The sequence below is a fragment of the Bombina bombina genome, chromosome 4 (genome assembly GCF_027579735.1).
Source record: "Bombina bombina isolate aBomBom1 chromosome 4, aBomBom1.pri, whole genome shotgun sequence".
Classification (NCBI taxonomy): Eukaryota; Metazoa; Chordata; class Amphibia; order Anura; family Bombinatoridae; genus Bombina; species Bombina bombina.
This window is the reverse complement of record NC_069502.1, coordinates 482,245,153-482,270,700: the sequence shown is the minus strand read 5'-3', so window position 1 is coordinate 482,270,700 and position 25,548 is coordinate 482,245,153. Positions and strand designations below refer to the sequence as shown.

The following is a 25,548-nucleotide window of genomic DNA, read 5'->3' as shown; positions in this document are numbered from 1 at the left end:
TTCTTTAGGGGCATAAAACACAAAATTTGGATGCTTTTTAGAAAGAGATATTTTTAATGCAATAATGGGGATGATGAATTGATTTAACATATTACAATTGCTGTGTTGGTTTTGTATTTTGATAGTCATAGGAAATCCAGACTAATATTACATTTCCATAGCATGTTGGAATAGTGTTTAGGGTATATGTCTGTACTCTATACATCTTAATAAATTAGTAATTTCTTCTTAAAGGGACACTGAACCCAAATTTTTCTTCTGTGATTCAGATAGGGCATGCAATTTTAAGCAACTTTCTAATTTACTCCTATTATCAAATTTTCTTCGTTCTCTTGCTATCTTTATTTGAAAAAGAAGGCTGTGATGAGAGCAGGATGTGATGTCACTAGTTTGTGGGCGGGGCTTAGGTCCGGTGTCTGTGTCACAGTTAGTTTAGTACAATCAACCTGTCTAGATGTGTATTGCTATGCTCTGTAATAAAGAGTTGTACCATCATTGCTGTGTCCTGCATATGTCCTGCATCTCATGACATGGTGTCAGAAGTTCTGGACTGTGCTTCTGTTCCTGATCGATTGCAATGTCAAAGTTTACCCCACCTGACCCTTTTGACTTCTCTCAGCCTGCAGCTTGGCCCACATGGCGTCAGCGGTTTCAGCGCTTCAGGATTGCATCCAAACTGAACAAGGAGAGTGGTGAAGTACAAGTTAATTCTCTTTTATACTCTATGGGGAACGATGTGGAGCCAGTGTTCAATGCTTTTACTTTCCAAGAAGGGGAAGAATTTAACTTTGATATAGTTATGGATAAACTCAGTGCCCACTTTGTGCCCAAAAGAAATGTGATTCATGAGAGAGCTTGTTTTCACAAACGTAATCAGTGTGTGGGAGAATCTGTGTGGAGTCATTTGTGTGCAGCCTGTATGAATTAGCTGAATTCTGTGAGTTTGGTGTTGCTAAAGAAGAGCAAATCAGAGACAGAATAGTTTTTTTTTTTTTTTTTTAAGCAGGGAACAATTGTATTGTTAAGGTGCATCAAAAATCGTAACAAAATTCTTCACCAAAAATCGTATGTTAACAAAAACGTAAAATTAGTATCTAATTTACACAGGAATAAATCAAATTAAATATTCACAGCGTAAATTGTAATTGTAGTACACTGAATGTGCAAAACTCACACAGAAATTTGAATTTATAAATACAAAATGCAAAGCGTAATTGTTGTTTTTTCATAAAATGGGCTGAACATAGGCGTTCCATGGGCATATATGACAATGTCTCACTAATCCCAGCGTAATTCTATAAAGATTTTCGCACTGCAGATATCACAGTTTTTTCTCGCCAACTAAAAGGTGGCAAGCTTTTGTCAAAACAATACGAACACTTATAACCCCAATAGAAAAACAAATGCATACGAACATATAGGCGAATGGGAGATGCTATAAGCAGAAAGCAGCGTAATGTGAGTTATATTGGCTGCAGGATTTTAATTTTAAAGTGCTCCCCCTGCTCTCTGCTAACTTCGCACTAAGGAGCGAAGTTTCCCTATCCAGCGAGCTCCATTACTTTTAATAGGAGCCATCTCGCAACTCGCAGAGACAGAATAGTTATTGGAATTGCAGATGCTGAAGTCTCCCTGAAGCTGCAGTTAGAGCCTGATTTAACGTTAGATGGGGCTATTAGGATGGCCCGCCAGAGTGAACTGGTGAAAAAGCAAAGTGCTGATCTGAGGTCTGAGAGTATTGTGGATGAAGTGCAACAGTCTAGGAAAACTGCTAGTGAAAGGCACAGTGTGAGCGGTAGATCTAAAGTACTGGAAAGGCCTAGAAGTGGATGGGCGCAACATGGCCGATGCGCACGGTGCTACTGGGCTCATGATCAGAGTGCTATATGCCCGGCCAGAGATAAAAGATGCAGAAAATGCAGCAGAATAGGCCATTTTGAAGTGGTGTGTAAAACTGAATACAATAAGGAGATGCAGGTGGACAGTGACCAGGAGGGTCAGGAAGTGTCTTTTGTGGGGTCTGTTGTGGAACGGACAAGCTCAGAGGAAGATTGGAAAGTTACTTTTACTGTAATGGGAGCCAAAGTTGATTTTAAGATTGACACAGGTGCAGATATTTCTGTAATGTCTTTTGCTGAATTTATGAAACTGCCTCGACAGCCCCAGCTGGCGAAGGTTACTACAAATGTCCATAGTCCTGGTGGCCGCATTGATTGTGTGGGGAAATTTCTTGCCAGCTGCGAGTACAAGCAAAGGAAGTTCACCATGTGGGTGCATGTGATCCGAGGTCAGTGTGTTAACAGTTTATTGACCAGAAAAGCAGCCTGTGACTTGGGCCTCGTGGCCAGAGTGAATGAGATTTCCGAAGATATGTTTGGCGAGTTGGGCCTACTGAACTGCAAACCTGTCCGTATAGCACTTAAAAGTGACGCAGTCCCATACAGTATTTCTACCCCTCGTAGAATTCCGTTCCCGCTCATGCCTCAAGTGGAGAAAGAGCTTATGCGCATGAAGTCTATGGGGGTTATCGAAGAGGTTGTTGAAGCGACTGATTGGTGTGCCCCCATTGTTCCAGTTGCAAAGAAAAACGGAAAGGTGCGCATCTGTGTGGACCTGAAAAGGTTGAATGAAGCAGTGAAGAGAGAGAGATTTGTGCTGCAGACATTGGAAGATATAGCTCCAAAGTTGGCTGGGGCGAAGTTCTTTTCCACATTAGACGCTTCTAGCGGCTTTTGGCAGATCCCCCTGGATCCAAAGTGCCGCAAACTGACTACCTTTATCACACCGGTAGGTCGGTTCTGCTTCTGCAGACTCCCCTTTGGGATATCCTCCGCTCCTGAAATTTTTCAAAGGGAAATGAGTTCTCTCCTGAGTGACCACGTGGGCACAGCGGTCGTCATGGACGACATTCTAGTGTATGGGTCTACAGTGGAGGAGCATGATCAGCGTTTAAGTTGCGTGCTACAGGCTATCAAAGAGTCTGGGCTGAAGCTGAATAAAGAAAAATGTAATTTTAGGAAAACTGAATTATGCTACTTTGGGCATATCATCAACGGGGATGGCATCAAGCCAGACCCCGAGAAAATTTGTGCTATTGAACAGATGAAAAGCCCTTCTGATGTACATGAGCTGAGACAGATATTGGGCCTTGTAAATTACGTGGGCAAGTTTCTTCCTGATTTATCAACAGTTTTACACCCTGTCACAGAGTTGCTTAAGAAATACGTTGCCTGGGTCTTGGGACCTTCACAGCAAAAAGCTTTTCTGCATGCCAAGTCCCTGCTGGGGTCTGCCCCAGTGCTGGGGTTCTACGACCCTTCAAAAGAGACCGTGGTTAATGCCGATGCAAGCGGTTATGGGTTGGGGGCTGCACTCCTGCAGCTGAATGACAACAAACTACAGCCCATCGCCTACTGTTCCCGCACACTGACGGCTGCGGAGTCAAAATACGCTCAAATTGAGAAAGAGTGCCTGGCTGCAGTTTGGGTCTGTGAGCGCTTTCAGCGTTATCTAGTGGGTTTGGAGAAATTTAGTCTGGAAACTGACCACAAACCGCTAGTCCCTCTGATCAATTCTTATGACATTGACAAAACACCCTTGAGATGCCAGAGACTTTTAATGAGACTGCTCAGGTTCAATGTTCAGGCAGTGCATGTGCCGGGGAAACAGCTGGTTGTGGCAGATACACTGTCTAGGCTCCCGCTGGCTGCTGCTGAAGAATCCTCTACAGAATCGGATGTGAAAGTATATGTGGATTCGGTTCTGGCCTCTAAGTCCATTTCTTCAAGGAAACTGGAAGAGATAAAGAGAGAGACATATTTGGACACAGATCTGCAAGAAGTTATAAGGTACATAAAGGAAGGCTGGCCCGAGAGCCGGGCAGCCTGGATGTCTTTAAGTGCTTGCCAGCCAGAGAGGTCGCAGCTCACGGAGCTGGAGGGGTTGGTGCTGTTCCAAGACCGCATTGTAATTCCTGTCAGCATGAGGAAAGAGATGTTAAACAGGATTCACGATGGCCACTTAGGCATTACAAAGTGCAGAGAAAGGGCAGCTACAGCTGTGTGGTGGCCTGGGATCAGCTCCGACATTGCAAATCATGTGTCTAAATGTGCCTTTTGCCGGGAACGCCGGCCTACTCAGAGAAGGGAGCCCTTAATGTCTACTCCGCTGCCTGCGGGGCCGTGGCAGAAAATAGCTGCTGATTTGTGCGAACTGCACGGGAAAAAGATTCTTGTTGTGATCGACTACTATTCCAGGTATTTGGAAATTGCACCCCTGAATGATATCACAAGTCAGGCCGTTATCATTCGCCTAAAGAGCTTGTTCGCCCGCTGGGGCATTCCAATGGAGCTGGTGAGTGATAATGGTATGCAGTTCGTTTCTACAGAGTTCAGTGCTTTCAGCAGGGAATATGATTTTGTACATTCCACGTCAAGTCCACATTATCCGCAGGCCAACGGAATGGCTGAAAGGGCAGTTCAAACAACAAAATTCATTCTAAAACAATCTGAGCCGTACCTAGCCCTCTTGTCATACAGGGCGACGCCCATTCAAGCCACCGGGTTTAGCCTGGCACAGCTGATGCTAGGACGCCAGATTCGCACCACTTTACCCTCAGTGGGTGTCTTCAAGCCGCCTGGCCCTGTTCCTCGGGACGAAGTCCTTAGGAGGGATGAAGAGGCCAAAAAGGGTTATTGTTTCTTCTACGACAGGAGACATTCTGTCAGGCCCTTACAGGAACTGAAAGCGGGCCAAAGTGTCAGAATTAAACTGGACGATGAGAAGAAATGGAAGACGCCTGCTACGGTAGTTGGCCGCTCTCCAGAACCAAGGTCTTATACAGTCCTTACGGAGGTAGGGACGGTTACACGCCGTAACCGAAGACATCTTCAGTCTGTACCTGAGAGTCTGGAATTGGATGCCTCAGTACCACCGCCGGTGGGATCCCCTGTTCTAAGAGAGGTGCCTTCCCCTCAGCAAGACCACAACGGGGATATATCTTTGCCTCCAGCGGACTCTTGTTCACCATCTTCTGTATCAGAGGACAGTTCATGCAAAGTTACATCAAGCGGAAGAGTGGTGAAACTTCCGGCCCGATATAGGGACTGACTTTAGCTAGAACAGTGACCGGAAGTATGGGCAGAATAATCCCATGGTCACTGGGGACTAGGGTAGTCTACCCCGATGTCCAAGTCAGGATGTAATTTATCTGTTCATGTTTTCTAACCTGTTTGTTTTTATAATGTTCAAAAACAAAAATGTTGTTGTATACCCTGTTGGTGTACCTTGTTATTTGTTATATGCAAATGTATGCTTTGCCTTTGAAAAAGGGGAAGATGTGATAAGAGCAGGATGTGATGTCACTAGTTTGTGGGCGGGGCTTAGGTCCGGTGTCTGTGTCGCAGTTAGTTTAGTACAATCAACCTGTCTAGATGTGTATTGCTATGCTCTGTAATAAAATAGAGTTGTACCATCATTGCTGTGTCCTGCATATGTCTTGCATCTCATGACAAAGGCATCTGAGTTTTTTTTTGTTCAAATCTCTGGACAGCACTTTTTTTTATTGGTGCATGAATTTATCCACCAATCAGCAAGGACAACCCAGGTTGTTCACCAAAAATGTGCTGAACTTACATTCTTGCATTTCAAATAACGATTCCAAGAGAATGAAGACAATTTGATAATATGAGTAAATAAGAAAGTTGCTTAAACTTTCATGCTCTATCTGAATTACGCAAGAAAAAATTTGAGTTCAGTGTCCCCTTTAATTGGAGAGACCTGATTTGGTGTCTGTAAAGTCTCTTATTTGCTTCAGCAGACAGAGTATAATTCCTATGTGGTTATGGGAAATGTATTTAGAGATTTGATGTCTTTGGCTTAGAGTTATGAAGACTGTTCTGCTAACACATCAGCAGATATCAAGGTTAGACTATAGTTTTAGGTAAGGCAAATTATTAGCTTTAGGTTGACATCAAAAGTTAGTTTTTAATCCAGAGCCTTCTACAGTGCCTATCGGTATTGTAGACATTTGTAATATCAGTCTGCTAGCAGGTCACTTTTCTGTCTTCTGTTCAACTCCTCAGATACTTTAAAGGGCCACTAAACCCAAAATCTTTATTTCATGATTCAGATAGAACATACAAATTTAAACAACATTACAATTTACTTCTATTATTTATTTTGCTTCATTTTTTAGATATCCTTATTTGAAGAAAAAGCAATGCACATGGGTGAGCCAAATCAAATGAGGCTTCTATGTGCAGCAACCAATCAGCAGCTACTGAGCATATCTAGATATGCTTTTCAGCAAAGAATATCAAGAGAATAAAACAAATTAGATAATAGAAGTAAATTAGAAAGATGTTTAAAAATGCATTATCTTTCTAAATCATGAAAGAAAAAATGTGGGTATCATGGCCCTTTAAACTTAAACCAGTAAACCATTTTATTTCTTCCATGCATCTAAAATAGAGTAACTTAGATGTATTACAAGTTTGTTTTTTTACAAATAGATGTTTCTATAGTGAGGAAAACAAAATAAAATATATATTTTAACAAGTTTAAATTTTATTTATAATATAATTTTTCTGCCACTTTAATATGTTTGCTTCAATTTGCTTTTACCCCCTTAAAATGTATAGTTTTGCTTATTTTTTAAAAGATTGTGCTGATTTTTAGACTCCTAACCAAGCCCCAAAGTTTTAGATGTATACTGATGTCTACAGACTCCTGGTTGTGTGATGGGTCTCTTCATATGCAGGGGAGGGGGGAGTGTCCCAGCCTTTTCCTGTTTCCCAGCCCCTTTCACTGGGTGTCACAGACTAACCTCATCAACAGTGCTAAACTGGCCACTTCTAAGAAACTTCTTAAAATGTTTTATACTCAATGTTTATATCAGTATCTGTGCATATTCTTATTTATAGTAATGTTTATTACATGCAGTTATATTGGTGTATACTGTCCCTTTAAGGAGAGCTCAGTACCTCTTGGGCTCTTGGGTGGAGGAATCTGCCCACGCAACCTTTTCTCCAAGATTTTGTTTTGAAACTGACTACCTCCTGCTACTTTGAGTTAAAATTCTATATAATATTGAAATTTAAGAAGACAGCTCCTCCATCTTCTGTAGGCAGTTTATCTATGGTATTTTAATGGTTGAGATTGTTACCCAGGGCCGGAGGCAGACTTAGCGACCAAATTAGGGCGCCACTGCAGGGGGCAGAGGGGGCGCAAGTTTACTGCATGATTTTTTTTTAATGTGTATATTTATCTTTTTGCTGCCTAACTTGGGCTTCATGGTATGGGACATATATGGTGGCATAATGCGAAGAATTGGAGGGTATTACGCTGAATCATTACGAGGCAGATAGTGCAGGTCAGCCAGAACAGCTGGAAGCATCTGGCTGAAATATCTCACTACACAGCCACTGCGCTCTCTGCAAAATGTTAGCAGCCTTCATAAAAGTTGGTGGAGCGGGTGAAAGCAGTGGGAATCGCAGAGGGCAGGATTGAACAACAGAGCGATTCTGCGCTCTTAAATTTTAAGTGGCGATTGGAGACAGGTTCTCTGCGTCAATACTTTCCTCTTAGACATGGTAGTATCAGTCTAGGTATAATGGTGAAAAAGAAAAGAGGTTTTAATGCCTCCCTGTTTGTGTGTTTTATATATTGTCACTAATGTTTCATTCATTATGCAGAGCCACCACTGATTTGCTATGTTGTACGGAGCCACCACTTTGGTGTGTTTTGTCATGCAGACATTAACCATAATAGCAATTATGGTTATAATAATCACATTATCAATCAAGAATTTGATAACGAAAATCTATTTTCTCTATTATTAGAAATAAAATAGTTATCTATAGTTGATTAACACATCTCAATAACACTTTGTTGAAAAGCCGTAATTGCAGAGTGTATAATTTCTCTGGGGGTTGGGACGCAGCAAAATATGTCTTTGACTATGTAGCCAAAAATCCTAGCACCATCCCTGTTGTAAACATAACGCAGATCCTCAGCCTGCAGCTCCTGTTTTCTTTAGCAGAACGATGACAAATCCGGCTTCCTCCAATCGTTGTGTGCCCCCTTTGGCGATTGGAGGAAGACAGATTTGTCATCTATATGCTAAAGAAAGCAGGAGCTGTGGGCGGAGAATCAGCGTTATATTTACCATAATGCAAAGGTAAGTACAGGTGGCCCTCGTTTTACAACGGTTCAATTTACACCGTTTCAGAATAACAACCTTTTTTCCAGTCATGTGACTGCTATTAAAAAGCATTGAGAAGCAGTTCATTTATTAAAATGGCCAGTAGGTGGCGCTGTCCGCTTGTGTTGCAGCAAAGCCAAGCAAGCTGAAATTAATCAGTTTAACCAGACCTGAGCTATCAAGCAGATTTCAAAGGAACAGGATCTTCCTGTATATAAATAAGTCCAGATTGGAATGCATAGAAATAACTGTTTGCAGAAAAATGCAAGTGAAGTCTGTGTTGTGTGATTGTTTTATTAGGTTTATAATGCTGTTTAGCAAATGTTTTTGTTCATTTAACTTAGTTTAATTATATATTCTGTATTGTGTGATTATTTTATTAGGTTTATAATGCTGTTTAGCATTTAAAGTCTTCATTTCAAAGCTTTAAAAATAATGTATTAGGTGTTACTTATGACAATTTTGAGAGGGGCCTGGAACCTATCTCCCTCACATCCCATTGACTTACATTATAAACTGGGTTTCAATTTACAACAGTTTCGATTTACAACCATTCCTTCTGGAACCTAACCCCGGCGTAAACTGAGGGCTACCTGTATTTTTAAAAAATAAGCATCTTTGTAAACTTTAATGAATTAAAGTGCCCCTGTTTTTAAGATTATTTTTTGATACTGGCCTTTAATTTAATAAAGTTAACATTCACTTTAATGAGGGCAAAAACCTGTTACACTACTTGGGATTAGAGCCCATTGGGTCCAAAATGAAGTGCAATGCTATTTTTTATTCTGTCTTATTGATATTATTGTTACATTGTTTTTATACAGGTGGATCCTTGATGTTTCAACAAGTTCCCTTGGTGGAAATAGATGGACTTAAACTTGTACAAACAAAAGCCATCCTGAATTACATAGCTGCCAGATATAGCCTGTATGGAAAAAACATAAAGGAGAGAGCATAGTAAGGACACCAGACTTTTGTTTGTTTGTTTTTTTACACTATTTATGTTTTTCCTTAGCTATCTGTATATTTCATTATTATACCATGTACTGTTGTAGATCTGTATGTTTCATTATTATACCATGTACTGTTGTAGATCTGTATGTTTCATTATTATACCATGTACTGTTGTAGATCTGTATGTTTCATTATTATACCATGTACTGTTGTAGATCTGTATGTTTCATTATTATACCATGTACTGTTGTAGATCTGTATGTTTCATTATTATACCATGTACTGTTGTAGATCTGTATGTTTCATTATTATACCATGTACTGTTGTAGATCTGTATGTTTCATTATTATACCATGTACTGTTGTAGATGATGATTTAGAAAGAGAGTGCATTTAAAAAAAGCACACAAAAAAAACAAACAACAACTCTACACTTCTGTTATCAAATGTACTGCCTTTACTTGATTTAATTTGTTGAAAATTAGCTCCTCCCAGTGACAGCATATTAAGTTAGGTTCAGGAGTGTGCACGTTTCTTCAGCATTAAAGGGACAGTATACACCAATTTTAATGTAACTGCATGTAATAGACACTACTATAAAGAGTAATATGCACAGATACTGGTATAAAGATCCAGTATAAAACCGTTTAAAAACTTACTTAGAAGCTTAGCTTTAGCACTGTTGAAAAGGTAAGCTGGACCACCCACTGCAAGTGGTTCTATAGCAAAAAAAGAAGACCCTCGCTCTTCCTCTGCATATGAAAAGACTCTTTACACAAACAGGAGCAAGCTGGAGTAGCTACACATCAGTATTCTCCTAAAAGTTTGGGGCTTGGTTAGGACAGGTCTGAAAATCAGCGCAATATTATTTAAAAGTAAGCAAAACTATACATTTAAAAAAAAAAAAAGTTATGGGCTATATAAAATGGATAATTTACAAAACATTTATGCAAAGAAAAATAAAGTGTATAATGTCCCTTCAAATGTATGGCAATGCAAACAAAATAAAAACTGTTGCAATTACTGCTGCCATACATGATACTAAGATAAATATGTAACTGAAGATAACTGGAAATTTTTACTGTACACAAGAATATAGGACATTGTCACAAGTAAATATATGTACAGAGATAAAGTAACAAAAAATACTATTACAGTGCAATCTATTGCATGAAACGAATGACAGCATAATATATGCTGCTGATACAATGAAAAACAACATAGATCATTACAGCGCCATCTATTGGATGAAAATTAATATGGCACATTGCCATCTATTGGATAAAAATGAGTATGGCACAACGCCATCTATTGGATGAAAATTAATATTGCACAGCGCCATCTATTGGATGAAAATTAATATGGCACAGCGCCATCTATTGGATGAAAATTAATATGACACAGCGCCATCTATTGGATGAAAATTAATATTGCACAGCGCCATCTATTGGATGAAAATGAGTATGGCACAGCGCCATCTATTGGATGGAAATTTCCATAGCTCTGAGGTATCAAGAATATTCCTACACTGCCGCACAGTGTTTAATCATCGCTTGCAAGGAAATGCGCAGCTGTCTTTATAGAAGTTGCCCTTGCAATCCGTTAGACTGCGCCTGGCTACAATTCTATCAGGTCCCATCATGCAGCTTTCTTTCTTTCTTTTTTTTTTTTTTTAAGATATGCATAATCCTATATTATAAAAGACAAGAGTTTGTCTGAAGCCGTCATGCGCAGTTCAGACAGACGCGCACCCTTGGCTAGCTGTTGATACTTCGCACGCGCGCACTCTCGCACCCACTTAGCAAGATTGTAGCTGAAAAAAAAACTGATGTCAGCACTTTGACCCCGCTTGAAACTGATGTGAGCACTTTGACCCCCCTTGCTGAATGCGCACGCACCACCCTCGCACCCACTTAGCGTAGCTGACAAAACTTTCACCGCGACACATGAGATCCCCCTTGCAGAATGCGCACGCACCCTCGCACTCACATGCGCACGCGAACCCACACGCACGCAACTAATCGTTGACATGAGATCCCCCTTGCAGAATGCGCACGCACCCTCGCACCCTGCGCACGCGCACGCAAATAGCCGTTGAAAGCAGCTGATCAGAGACAGGGGAGAGGGAGACAGGGGAGAGGGAGACAGGGGAGAGGGAGACAGGGGAGAGGGAGACAGGGGAGAGGGAGAGAGAGACAGGGGAGAGGGAGACAGGGGAGAGGGAGACAGGGGAGAGGGAGACAGGGGAGAGGGAGACAGGGGAGAGGGAGAGAGGGAGAGAGGGGAGAGGGAGAGAGGGGAGAGGGGGAGAGGGAGACAGGGGAGAGGGAGACAGGGGAGAGGGAGACAGGGGAGAGGGAGACAGGGAGACAGGGGAGAGGGAGAGAGGGAGACAGGGGAGAGGGAGACAGGGGAGAGGGTGAGAGAGACAGGGGAGAGGGAGACATGGGAGAGGGAGACAGGGGAGAGGGAGACAGGGGAGAGGGAGAGAGGGGAGAGGGAGAGAGGGGAGAGGGAGACAGGGGAGAGGGAGACAGGGGAGAGGGAGACAGGGGAGAGGGAGACAGGGGAGAGGGAGAGAGGGAGACAGGGGAGAGGGAGACAGGGGAGAGGGAGACAGGGGAGAGGGAGACAGGGGAGAGGGTGAGAGGGGAGAGGGAGACAGGGGAGAGGGTGAGAGGGGAGAGGGAGACAGGGGAGAGGGAGACAGGGGAGAGGGAGAGAGAGACAGTGGAGAGGGAGACAGGGGAGAGGGTGAGAGAGACAGGGGAGAGGGAGACAGGGGAGAGGGAGACAGGGGAGAGGGAGACAGGGGAGAGGGAGAGAGGGAGAGAGGGAGACAGGGGAGAGGGAGACAGGGGAGAGGGAGACAGGGGAGAGGGAGACAGGGGAGAGGGAGACAGGGGAGAGGGAGAGAGGGGAGAGGGGAGAGGGAGAGAGGGGAGAGGGAGAGAGGGGAGAGGGAGAGAGGGAGACAGGGGAGAGGGAGACAGGGGAGAGGGAGAGAGGGGAGAGGGAGAGAGGGGAGAGGGAGACAGGGGAGAGGGAGACAGGGGAGAGGGAGACAGGGGGACAAGGGAGAGGGAGAGAGAGACAGGGGAGAGGGAGAGAGAGACAGGGGAGAGGGAGACAGGGGAGAGGGAGACAGGGGAGAGGGAGACAGGGGAGAGGGAGACAGGGGAGAGGGAGACAGGGGAGAGGGTGAGAGAGACAGGGGAGAGGGAGACAGGGGAGAGGGTGAGAGAGACAGGGGAGAGGGAGACAGGGGGAGAGGGTGAGAGAGACAGGGGGGAGAGAGAGAGACAGGGGGGGAGAGAGAGAGACAGGGGGGGAGAGAGAGAGAGGGGAGAGAGAGAGACAGACAGGGGAGAGAGAGAGAGACAGGGTGGAGGAGAGAGAGGCAGGGGAGAGAGAGAGAGACAGGGGAGTGAGAGTGAGACAGGGGAGTGAGAGTGAGAGAGACAGGGGGGATAGAGTGAGAGAGACAGGGGGAGAGAGTGAGAGAGACAGGGGGGAGAAAGAGGGGAGAGAGAGAGATAGGGCAGAGAGAGAGAATATACAAATAAAAATAAACCACACGGCCCGTGTGAACGGGCTTTAGGACTAGTAACTAATAATTTGCTTAACTCCATGATTTGCAGTGTAGCATGTTACAACAAAAGTATTAAGTTCCGTTTTACTGCATTATTGTTGGCCAATATGTAATTTTAACCTCTGATTAGTGGTAGTGGTGGTATTCCAAATTTTTAGCAACTGGTTCCGATGGGATTCTGAAATTTTAGCAACAGGTTCTGGTGGGATTCTGACATTTTAGTAGCAGGTTCTGGTGGGATTCTGACATTTTAGCAGCAGGTTCTGGTGGGATTCTGATATTTTAGTAGCAGGTTCTGGTGGGATTCTGACATTTTAGCAGCAGGTTCTGGTGGGATTCTGACATTTTAGTAGCAGGTTCTGGTGGGATTCTGACATTTTAGCAGCAGGTTCTGGTGGGATTCTGACATTTTAGTAGCAGGTTCTGGTGGGATTCTGACATTTTAGCAGCAGGTTCTCGTGGGATTCTGACATTTTAGTAGCAGGTTCTGGTGGGATTCTGACATTTTAGTAGCAGGTTCTGGTGGGATTCTGACATTTTAGCAGCAGGTTCTGGTGGGATTCTGACATTTTAGTAGCAGGTTCTGGTGGGATTCTGACATTTTAGCAGCAGGTTCTGGTGGGATTCTGACATTTTAGCAGCAGGTTCTGGTGGGATTCTGACATTTTAGCAGCAGGTTCCGGTGGGATTCTGACATTTTAGCAGCAGGTTCTGGTGGGATTCTGACATTTTAGTAGCAGGTTCTGGTGGGATTCTGACATTTTAGCAGCAGGTTCTGGTGGGATTCTGACATTTTAGCAGCTGGTTCTGGTGGGATTCTGACATTTTAGCAGCAGGTTCTGGTGGGATTCTGACATTTTAGCAGCAGGTTCTGGTGGGATTCTGACATTTTAGTAGCAGGTTCTGGTGGGATTCTGACATTTTAGCAGCAGGTTCTGGTGGGATTCTGACATTTTAGCAGCAGGTTCTGGTGGGATTCTGACATTTTAGCAGCAGGTTCTGGTGGGATTCTGACATTTTAGCAGCAGGTTCTGGTGGGATTCTGACATTTTAGCAACAGGTTCTGGTGGGATTCTGACATTTTAGCAGCAGGTTCTTCTCTATAATACAGAACCTTTACACTTTCTACATTTTAATGAACATGTTCTTAAGAACTGGTGAGAACAGGCTGAAATAATACTTTACAATGTACGTTGTACTGCTAGGTTGATTTAAAGGGGCAGTAAACCTAGAACATAATGTTACATAATTCTGCACATAGTGCAGAATTATATAACATTATCTTAGCCAAACTTTATGTAACATAATATTGCCTATGAAATTTGATTAAAAAAAGAGGGGTTTTTCAGCCCGCCGCTCTTGCTCTACTGAGCGGGTCTGGTTTTTCCCCTGAGCGCATCTGGGCAGCTGTCTAGTCACAGCCCGGCTTGATCGCGCCATTACCCACAATGCAGCTCGCTCCCACTATCAGACAGAGCAGGAACGAGCTGCATTGAGTTTAATGGCGCGATCGGGCTGGGCTGTGACTAGACAGCGGCCCAGATGCGCTCAGGGGGAAAACCAGACCCGCTCAGTAGAGCAAGAACGGCGGGCTGAAAAACCCTCTTTTTTTAATCAAAATTCATAGGAAATATTATGTTACATAAAGTTTGGCTAAGATAATGTTATATAATTCTGCACTATGTGCAGAATTATGTAACATTATGTTCTAGGTTTACTGCCCCTTTAAAGTGATTGTAAACTTTACGTATTTGCTGGCTAGTATATACAATTACTATAAAAAACAAGGCCACTTTCATTGATTCATTTTTTTTAAGACACTTCATTTCTAAAATATTTACCATATGAAAGTGCCCCTGTTTTTTTATAGTAATTTTATATACTAGCCAGCAAATACGTAAAGTTTACATTCAATTTAACTGTTCTAATAATACTCAGCAAGTAGATTTAAAACACTACAGAATAAGAACTAAACGGAAATGTTACAGTGATGAAAGCAGATTTAATATCAGATGTGCCACTGATGGTTTGTTTTTCAGCATTGACATGTATGTGGATGGGACTACTGACCTTATGGCCATGATTATATATCACTTCTTCCTGCCTGAAGTCGATATTGAAAACCAACGGAACGTCATTAAAGACAAAGCAGTGAATAGATATTTCCCAGTCTATGAAAAAGTAAGTAATAGCTATTTAAGAAGATGTATTCCTCTCTCATTTTATTAGATGTACATGAAAGTCCAAATTAAATGTTCATAATTCAAATTTAAAAGATTTTTCAATTTACCTCTGTTGTCCTCCTTTTGCAAAAATGAAATTCCTTTCCATGGGAGCATACTGATGTAGGCCCAGGAGTTTGCAAGGGCTATTTCAAATTTGCGGTGGCCATGACAAAGGAAGCATTGCTCACGCGGGAGGGAAGCCGGATGCCACACAAGAGTTATACTCATGACGGCCATAACAGAGATGGCTGCCGGGGATGTGCAGTGTTATTATTTCACTTCTAGTGCATTAGTTATAAGGGATACTAAACCCAAATGTTTACTTTAATGATTCAGATAAATTATGCAATTTTAAGCAAATTTCTAATTTAATCCTATTATCATTTTATTTAATTCTTCCTCATGATATCTTTATTTAAAAAGCAGAATGTAAAGCTTAGGAGTCGGATAATTTTTTTAAAAAAAAACCAATAAGCCACCAATAAGCAAGCGCTATCCAGGATGCTGACTTTGCACAGCGTACCCTGTTGACATAGTACCTACGTCCAACCTTCTGTCTCATGATGCAGTCCTCAATGTCAGCTTTGACAGCTATGACCGCAGCCAGGGGCAGAAGGCATCAATCACTAAATTAATCACAAGTGAGAGGAGGGGAGGGTTAGAGAGCTCTTTGGGAGGGATCAGGGAATTGGGAGGGAGGAGGGGGATCCCTAAAGTAAAAATGCCCTAAAAATGCATGCAGTACCTAAGATGGTGGTGACCAGTAGGGGGTGAGGGAGGGAAAAGAGCTGTTTGGGAGGGATCAGGTAGGGATCAGGAGGTGGAAAGTAGCAAGTGGGAGGGTAATCTCTGCACTAAAGCTAGAATTAACCTTGCAAGCAACCTGATAAACCCCTTCACTGCCGGAAATATTAGAAGTGTGATGAACAGCTGCAATTATTGGCCTTCTAATTACCAAAAAGCTATAGCAAAGCCATTCATGTCTGCTATTTATGAACAAAGAGGATCCCAGGCAAGCTTTTACAACCTTGTAAGGTTAATGTCAAAAAAGAGAGAATTTGACCAAAAAATGCATCTAAGTAGCACTTCTCACTCCCTCTATATATTTGGTAACATCAAATTCTCAGGGGTATCGTTCAGTAATATTTAAAATTTAACTTTTATGGGAAACATTAAAAATGTAAAAATGTATGTTTTAAAAACACAACTAGATTGATGAGTAATGAGTTCAATTTTTCTGTATATTTATACTTTCCAATTACTTGTGAACTCACTATAAAAGAGATTTTCATAGGTTAAAACAATGTAATGGAATTGTATATACTCCAACACTGTATCTCCAACACACTTGACACTTGTAGTACTTCTAATGAATAAACAGTATTGTTTTTCCTTTTTTATATATATTTTTATTGTTGAGTGCCAATCGAGTGTTAAGTTATCTAAATATATAAGGAGTTAAGTACTTCATGTAATAATTTTGTCACAATAGATTAAATATGTAGCTGATTTTCAGTGTTTGTTGTGTATTCACTCTAAATTGTTTTGCATTAGTTCCATGCATATGAATTTAGAGGTATGCCCTTTTCAATAACCAGCACTAATACTGATATAAGAGTTACTATACAAAAACACTGAAAGGCTTTTGCTTAATATTAGATTTTGCCTTGTTGCTGTTCACCTTCTGGAACAAGTGAATGTGTAATAGGAGATTTACTCAGTTACATGTTGTGTTACGGTATTTGTGAGTGTATCGATTTATATTGTTACATACACATTTGTTTGTAACTGATATTACTCATTATATTACACAAGGCAATATTGTATGTATTTCAGATGGTTTCCAAATATTAAGTATGTATTTTTTGGTATTAATTTACCAGCGGGGTATATAAATTAGCGTTTCCGTTCCACTGTTTTTAATGTTTTAGATCCATTAGATTGGGAAAAGTATTGTTTAGTGTTGTGACGAGGGTATACATAAACTACAGTTTCCAGCTGTTTATAATGATTTTAAACCACCGTGGTTTGATTCTATTAACATTTCCAACCTGTTGGGTAGGTATTTTGAGTGCTAGTCATGTCTTCTGTATATTGCATTTTCATATTGGCTAGTCACTGAATTTTGCAAAACAGCGGCAGTTAAAGCAACTATAGTGTAGTAACGCTTTTGTTTAATTGGATAATTTTGGATAAATATTGGAATTCCAATCTATTTGACTGAAAGTCAACTTTATTGCTCACACTCTTCTGTTTAAACTATCACCACTCGTACCAGTTGCTTTGTATCGTTTATCATCTATTAGATTTGTGACCTCCACTATACAGATTACGGAGTCTTTGTCAGGTATAGTAAAAAGTTTTTAGCTCAAGGTGTTTAGCGGTTACATAGGATTTCTTGTACCCATGTCTTAATGTTACATTTCAAATTAATTAAATTAATCAATTTTGGAAGTTCAATCTATTTGCTACATTATTAATAGTTAGGGGTTGACGCCTATGGGAGCCGGATTTACCGCACAGCTATTAGCTAAGAGGTGAAAACGTCACCTCTTAGCCAAAAAATTATTTAGCCATGGGCTGCTGTAGCAGCTAAGAGCAGCGATCGATTGAATCAAATAAAGGAGCTTTCTACATGAAGTATCTTATACTTCATGAATGAAAGTCCCCTTTATTTGTTTCAATAGTAAATCCTAGCGTTTGTACAATGCTAGGATTTACTTTCACTTTAAGTGCGTATGTTTACAACCATTTGTCTTATGACTGCAGTAGATGTGTGTAAATAATTTCAGTGAGAAACCCAAAGTTTTCTAAAAAATTTAAAAAACATTATACATATAATATGATCGCTTCTGGATGTTTACTAAAATATATATATATATTTTTGGTAGGTAAAAAAACAAAAAAAGAAAACAACAAGACCCTAAAATTTCTGGTCCTTAAGGGGTCATGAGTATATAACTAACAGCAAAACCAGAGATCATACCAGGAACACAGCACTGTTACAAACTTTAATGCCAGCACAAACAGAAAGATGAAGTTCCAGGTATATTTGGCTGATAATAACTGCAGGACTTGGGCCCTAATGATCTAAATCTTTCCATTCAGATGAGATGATGTAAAATGATCCTCACAAGATTCTAGAAAGTCAGATTTTGCTATACTTCTCTAAGGGGCGTTCTCTGCACTGGAAGTGAAGGAGAGACAAGCTCAGTGCAATATAGCCCTGCATGAACAAAAGTTTTGTTACATTTACACTGTGTGCTTTTAAATTTGATATTTTTTAGACTTTAAGGGATAGTCTAGTCAAAATTAAACTTTTATGATTCAGATAGATCATGCAATTTTAAGCAACTTTCTAATTTACTCCTATTATCAATTTTTCTTTGTTCTTTTGGTATCTTTAATTGAAAAGCAGGAATGAAAGTTTAGGAGCCAGCACATTTTAGGTTCAGCATCTGGGTAGTGGTTCCTGATTGGTGGCTAAATGTAGTCCCCAATCAGCAAGCCCTATCCAGGGTGCTGAACTAAAAATGGGTTGGCTCCTAAGCTTTCATTCCTGCTTTTTTAAATAAAGATACCAAGAGAAAGAAGAAAAATTGATAATAGGAGTATATTAGAAAGTTGTTTAAAATTGCATCAGAATTATAAAATAAAAAAATGCGGGTTTAGTATCCCTTTAAGCTTTGCACTTTCTGTTTTGTATTTTAATGCATATGGATTCTGTAAACATCAGTGTGTTAGGATTGTGATTTTACAAATTCTGATTATGCTTTGACAGTTTCAATGTAACTAACACATTGGGATTATATTTTATATGTTTATGTGTATATTTTACAAATTACATTGCACTTTGTATTTATTCTATGTTTCGATGTGGAAAAGTGGGAGGGACAGGGAAGTTTCCAGGATTTATCTGAATCTGTCTCACAATTCTCATGATATGTTCTAAGCATTTTACCTTCATGTCTCACTAATTTATCTGGCCAGATGTATGCGGGTCAAGTTTACATAAAATTCACAATACTTACTTATTGTACAAGATTACAACTTTGTTATTCTGTATCTACTCACTTCAATAAAGCCTTTTGAAAAAAAAAAAAATTCACAATACACTTATTTTACAGACATAAAAGTATACGGTAGGGAAAACATTTCAGTTTAATTTGTATGTTCTGCAAACTGAGAAGTTTTATAAGTGTATTGTGAATTTTGCATCTAGTTCACCTGTATACAGCTGGCGAGATAAATCAGTGAGACCTACTGGTGTTAAATGCTTAGAGAAAATCATGAGAATTGTGAGAGAGATTGAGACACACCCTGGGAACTACCCTGTCCCTCCCTATTTCCGACACTCAATTTTATTTACAAAGTGCAATGTAATTTGTAGAAGATACACAGAAATATACAAAGTATTAACAATAGAAACTTACAAAGCATAATCAAAATTTGTAAAATCACAATCCTAAATACACAGCTGTATACATGATCTATATGTATTAAAATACAAAATAAAAAGGGCAAAGCTTAAATGTAATAAAATTTATAGGACAGAATCTGAAGTGTAAAGTAATGTAAACTACAAAGCACAAAGTTTAAATGCACAGAGCTTGTCTCTCACCTAAAGAAATGCAGGGAACGCCCCTTAGAGAAGTGAAGAAAAAATTGCTTTTCTAGAATCTTGTGAGAGGTCTCACAGTGCTGTAGGATCATTTTAGGTCATCTCATCTGAGCGGAGAGCTTTATGGTAGGCATCTCACATCTCTCTGCAACTTCCAGGGCCAGCCCCTTTTCTTAGACTGGTAAGCCCCTGTGCTGTCTGCACTATCATTTCTCTCTAAAATGGAGAATATTTGATTATCAGGGCCTTTCCTCTGGTGGTGCTGCAGACTGAAGGTAAGAGCAGACTTATGATAAAAACTTAGGAACTCCTGATTGAGTCTGGATTAGCCACCCAAGACTGACCATTCCATGCTGTCTGCTTTTTTTCCTCATGGGCCTGTCTTGAGTTCAAGAGAAGTATACATAATTATTTAATGCTTTGTGTGTGTTTAGTCTCCTAAGATAGTGTTTCTCAAATGCGATCCTCAAGTACCCCCGACAGGCCAAGTTTTGATTTTAACTGAACCAGTGCACAGGTGAAATAATCAGCTGATGGGTGAGAGCAGGTTAGTAACCATGGTTACTGATCAGCTGATTATTTCAGCTGTGTTCTAGTTCAGCTATAATTAAAACCTGGCCTGTTGGGGGTACTTGAGGACCACAGTTGAGAAACACTGTGCTAAGACACTGGTGGCACTTTTGCAGTTATACCTATTATAATATTTTTGTCAATATGAGTTTAAAATCTATTTTAATAAAGCCCAACCCTATAACTGCAATTATAAATAAACACTTGCGGGCTATGCGAAAACTTGTTTTTATTACAACTGGTTTAGAATTTGAAAATTGTTGCAGTGCTTGATAAATTTTGTTCAAAAACTAGAAGCCAGCCCAGCAATTTAGGAGCCAAAAATGTTTTGTCCTCCTTACTAGTGTATATATATATATATATATATATATATATATGTTCAAAAGAATATGTGTCAGCGCCTTCCTTCCGTGGTATATATATCTATGTGAAAAGAGTGTGGGGTCACAAATCCCCTATCCCAATGCACTTATTTCTAGAGACCTCAATCAGTATGAGGTAAGTAGACACCAATAGTAGTCGTCACCCGTAGTAGCTGAAGAATCCAGGTCCACAAAATAATCAGTCAGGAACACCGGTAGAATAAATCAGCTTTGCTCAGACTGAAGTAGTAAGTCAGATCTCCACAGTGTGTCTTTTTCTTGATGCATGGACAGTCCCTTTATTTTTTGTCATACAAGCCACTACTGACTCTCTGAGCAAGTGTGGTGTTTGAATGCTGGTGCACAAGCCTTCTCAGCATATGTGGGGTACTCTACAATTTCATAGGGAAGGAAAGAAAAATCTTCTAACAAGCTACAGCTCCTCTGAGACTCTCCATGCATCAAGAAAAAGACACACTGTGGAGATCTGACTTACCACTTCAGTCTGAGCACAGCTGATTTATTCTTCCGGTGTTCCTGACTGATTATTTTGCGGACCTGGATTCTTCAGCTACTACGGGTGACGACTACTATTGGTGACTACTTACCTCATACTGATTGAGGTCTCTAGAAGTAAGTGCATTGGGATAGGGGATTTGTGACCCACACTCTTTTCACATATTTATATATACCACGGAAGGAAGGCGCTGACACATATTCTTTTAAACATTTCTACTTTTTGTGAAGACTGGGAGTATTCATATACCTTTCTTTGTTGTGCTGCCATCTTTCAGATATACAATATCCTGTGGACTTTTATATATTATTTGCACTTTATAATTAACATTTGTTTTTTGCTATTGTATTCACACAGAATAGTTGAGAGTATAGCGTGGTATTCATAGTCTTTTGTTCTCTCATATATATATATATATATATATATATATATATATATATATATATATATATATATATATATATATATATATATATATATATATATATATATATATATATATATATATAGCACAGTTAATCTCATGGGTGCCAGTGATGGTTACTACCTACTGTGCTATGTGTGCTCTTTTCACTACGGCATATGTATACTGGCTTCGCTAAGGAAACAAAATACCAAAAATATTTTGGGCACACCACCATGTACCCTCATGTCAATTTATAATAAACTAGTCCTAAAGCCTGTGTACACTGCCCATTTTTTGCAGTTCAGCGGTCCCACCACTTTCTCTCTCTATCCCCCCTCTCTTTTGCTCTCTCTACCTCCTCTCTTTTGCTCTCTCTCTCCCCCCTCTCTTTTGCTCTCCCCCTCTCTTTTTCTCTCTCTCTTTCTCCCCCCTCTCTTTTGCTCTCCCCTCTCTTTTGCTCTCTCTCCTCCCTCTCTTTTGCTTTCTCTCTCCCCCTCTATTTTGCTCTTTCTCTCCCACTCTCTTTTGTACTCTCTCTCCCCCTCTCTTTTGCTCTCTTTCCCCCTCTCTTTTGCTCTCTCCTCCTCTCTCTCTCCTCCCTCTATTTTCCTCCCTCTCTTTTGTGCTCTCTCTCCCCCTCTCTTTTGTGCTCTCCCCCTCTCTTTTGCTCTCTCTCCCCATCTCTTTTGCTCTCTCTTTACCTCTCTTTTGTTGTCTCTCTCCCTCTCTTTTGCTCTCTCTATCCCCCCTCTTTTGCTCTCTCTCTCCCCTTTATTTTGCTCTCTCTCCCCCATCTCTTTTGCTGTCTGTCTCATTCTCTTTTGCTCTCTCTATCCCCCCTCTTTTGCTCTCTCTATCCCCCTCTTTTGCTCTCTCTCTGTCTCCCCTTTCTTTTGTTCCCTCTTCCCCCTCTCTTTTGCTGTCTCTCTCCCTCTCTTTTTCTGTATCTCTCCCCCTCTATTTTGCTCTCTCTCCCCCTCTATTTTGCTCTCTCTCTCCCCCTCTCTTTTGCTCTCTCTCTCCCCCTCTCTTTTGCTCTCTCTCTCCCCCTCTCTTTTCCCTCCTCTCTTTTGCGCTCTCTCTCTTTCCCCTATCTTTTGAGCTCTCCCCCCTCTCTTTTGCTCTCTCTCTCTCCCCCTCTCTTTTGCTCTCTCTCCCCTCTCTTTTGCTCTCTCTCTCTCCCCTTTCTCCTCCTCTCTTTTGCTGTCTCTCTCCCTCTCTTTTGCTCTCTCTATCCCCCCTCTTTTGCTCTCTCAACCCCCCCTTTTTTGCTCTCTCTCTATCCCACCTCTTTTGTGCTCTCTCTCTCATGGCCACGGCGCCCTGCCCGACCCCGTCACTTCTGCCCGGCCAGTCACTTCTGCCTTGACCAGCTCCGCCCACGTCACGACCGGCCCGCCCATGTCACGCCCTATCGGCCCCCGCCTGCGTCACGCCCAGTCGGCCCTGCCCCGTCCGCCTCTCCCGCGCCACGCCCGGTTTTCTATCAGATTCTGCTCCCTTGTCAGAATCTGCTCCCTCTGAGTGCGCATGCTCTGTATGACGTAATTGCACTCCACATATGTTAATTGGGGATGTGTGGAATGCGATTATGTCAATCAGTAACATGCGCACTCAGAGGGAGCAGATTCTGACAAGGAAGTTGTGTCGGATCTTGCTGCCGCTACGAGATGCGTGCATGCACTGTTGAAATGTAATACTGTCAAACAAATTAAAAGTGCATAATATATATATATATATATATATATATATATAAATATAAAGCAAATGTCCCAAGAGCTCTGCACACACTTTCTGATTTGCAAATTATATATATATTATGCAAAATACATATACATGTGAACGTTTTCGGGCATGTATATGTATTTTGCATAGTAAATGTTAATTAAAAAAAACGGAGAGTACTTCCCTTCGTGAGATATCCATGTGCAGTGATTGAAGTATATATTTTTTTACACTAAATGTACCCCCCCCTAACCCCCCACTCCACGCCAATGACTAGGCCACCATTTTTTCGCAATAAGGCTGCCTAATTGCAGTATTGCACAAAGAAGGAGAGGCTGTGTGTGAGCCGTTCAGCTTGCCTCCCCTCGTTTGCGCAATATATGGATATCATTCATAAGCTGCTACAGACTGCCCCCAGTGGCGCTTAATGCGCTGAAGTCTCACAGCCCAATCGCCATACCACTAATAATGCTCCCATAGAGGCTGCTCTCTAAGTGCCTCGGGGAGTCGGAGCCAATCAGCACCCAGCTCTCGCGCCTCAGAGCCAATCGGCGCCCAGCTCTCTTTATCATGTAGGAGCATGGGCGCTGCCGCTGAGCCGACACTGGCGCAGAGTCGTGGACAGGAGTGCTCAACCCGACGGTCCACCAGGACAGTACACGCTGCGGACATGACTGTAAGTAAGTCCAGTCTTTGTTCCCCATGTATGTCATATATTCTCATTGTTTATTTACAATTTTACAGCATATCTAATTGAGGAAAAAAAAGTTCTCGCCCTAAGTATCAGATATAGCAACAGATTCAGAACAATACACGCTGATCCAGATACATATAAAATCTATGCCATTGTTAATTTAACAATGGCATAGATTTTATATGTATCTGGATCAGCGTGTATTGTTCTGAATCTGTTGCCATATCTGAAACTTAGGGCAAGAACTTTTTTTTCCTCAATTAGATATGCTGTAAAATTGTAAATAAACAATGAGAATATATGACATATGTTAATGTATTGTATCCTGTCTTGTAAATGTATGTCAGATGTTAGTGTTTGTGATTTTTGTGACAGCCATACCTTGTTGACCGTCTCATCACAAAACAAGGACATTCCCTCCCGTGGCTGATGCTTCTCTCACAGCTTTTAACCCCTTAATGACCACAGCACTTTTCCATTTTCTGTCCGTTTGGGACCAAGGCTATTTTTACATTTCTGCGGTGTTTGTGTTTAGCTGTAATTTTCCTCTTACTCATTTACTGTACCCACACATATTATATACCGTTTATCTCGCCATTAAATGGACTTTCTAAAGATACCATTATTTTCATCATATCTTATAATTTACTATAAAAAAAATTATAAAATATGAGGAAAAAATTTATAAAAACACACTTTTTCTAACTATGACCCCCAAAATCTGTTACACATCTACAACCACCAAAAAACACCCGTGCTAAATAGTTTCTAAATTTTGTCCTGAGTTTAGAAATACCCAATGTTTACATGTTCTTTGCTTTTTTTGTAAGTTATAGGGCCATAAATACAAGTAGCACTTTGCTATTTCCAAACCATTATTTTTCAAAATTAGCGCTAGTTACATTAGAACACTAATATCTTTCAGGAATCTCTGAATATCCATTGACATGTATATATTTTTTTTAGTAGACATCCCAAAGTATTGATCTAGGCCCATTTTGGTATATTTCATGCCACCATTTCACCGCCAAATGCGATTAAATACAAAAAATCGTTCACTTTTTTACTAATTTTTTCACAAACTTTTGGTTTCTCACTGAAATTATTTACAAACAGCTTGTGCAATTATGGCTTAAATGGTTGTAAATTCTTCTCTGGGATCCCCTTTGTTTAGAAATAGCAGACATATATGGCTTTGGCGTTGCTTTTTAGTAATTAGAAGGCTGCTAAATGCCACTGCGCACTACACGTGTATTATGCCCAGCAGTGAAGGGGTTAATTATGGAGCATGTAGGGAGCTTTTAGGGATAATTTTAGCTTTAGTGTAGTGTAGTAGACAACCCCAAGTATTGATCTAGGCCAATTTTGGTATATTTCATGCCACCATTTCACCGCCAAATGCGATCAAATTAAAAAAAACGTAAAATTTTTCACAATTTTAGGTTTCTCACTGAAATAATTTACAAACAGCTTGTGCAATTATGGCACAAATGGTTGTAAATGCTTCTCTGGGATCCCCTTTGTTCAGAAATAGCAGACATATATGGCTTTGGCGTTGCTTTTTGGTAATTAGAAGGCCGCCAAATGCCGCTGCATTTCACACGTGTATTATGGCTAGCAGTGAAGGGGTTAATTATGTAGCTTGTAGGGAGCTTGCAGGGTTAATTTTAGCTTTAGTGT

At 40.9% G+C, this 25,548-nt stretch overlaps 1 protein-coding gene across 2 annotated transcripts in view; it reads left to right on the top strand.

Annotated features, from left to right (window-relative positions):
• LOC128656461 (glutathione S-transferase 3) overlaps window positions 1-25,548 on the top strand; it is a 125,462-nt gene that overhangs the window by 66,832 nt on the left and 33,082 nt on the right. For both annotated transcript variants that reach the window (XM_053710378.1, XM_053710379.1), the window contains 2 exons: window positions 9,028-9,160; window positions 14,788-14,929. In XM_053710378.1, the coding sequence (XP_053566353.1) occupies window positions 9,028-9,160; window positions 14,788-14,929 (275 nt within the window). The remainder of the gene's footprint in view (window positions 1-9,027; window positions 9,161-14,787; window positions 14,930-25,548) is intronic.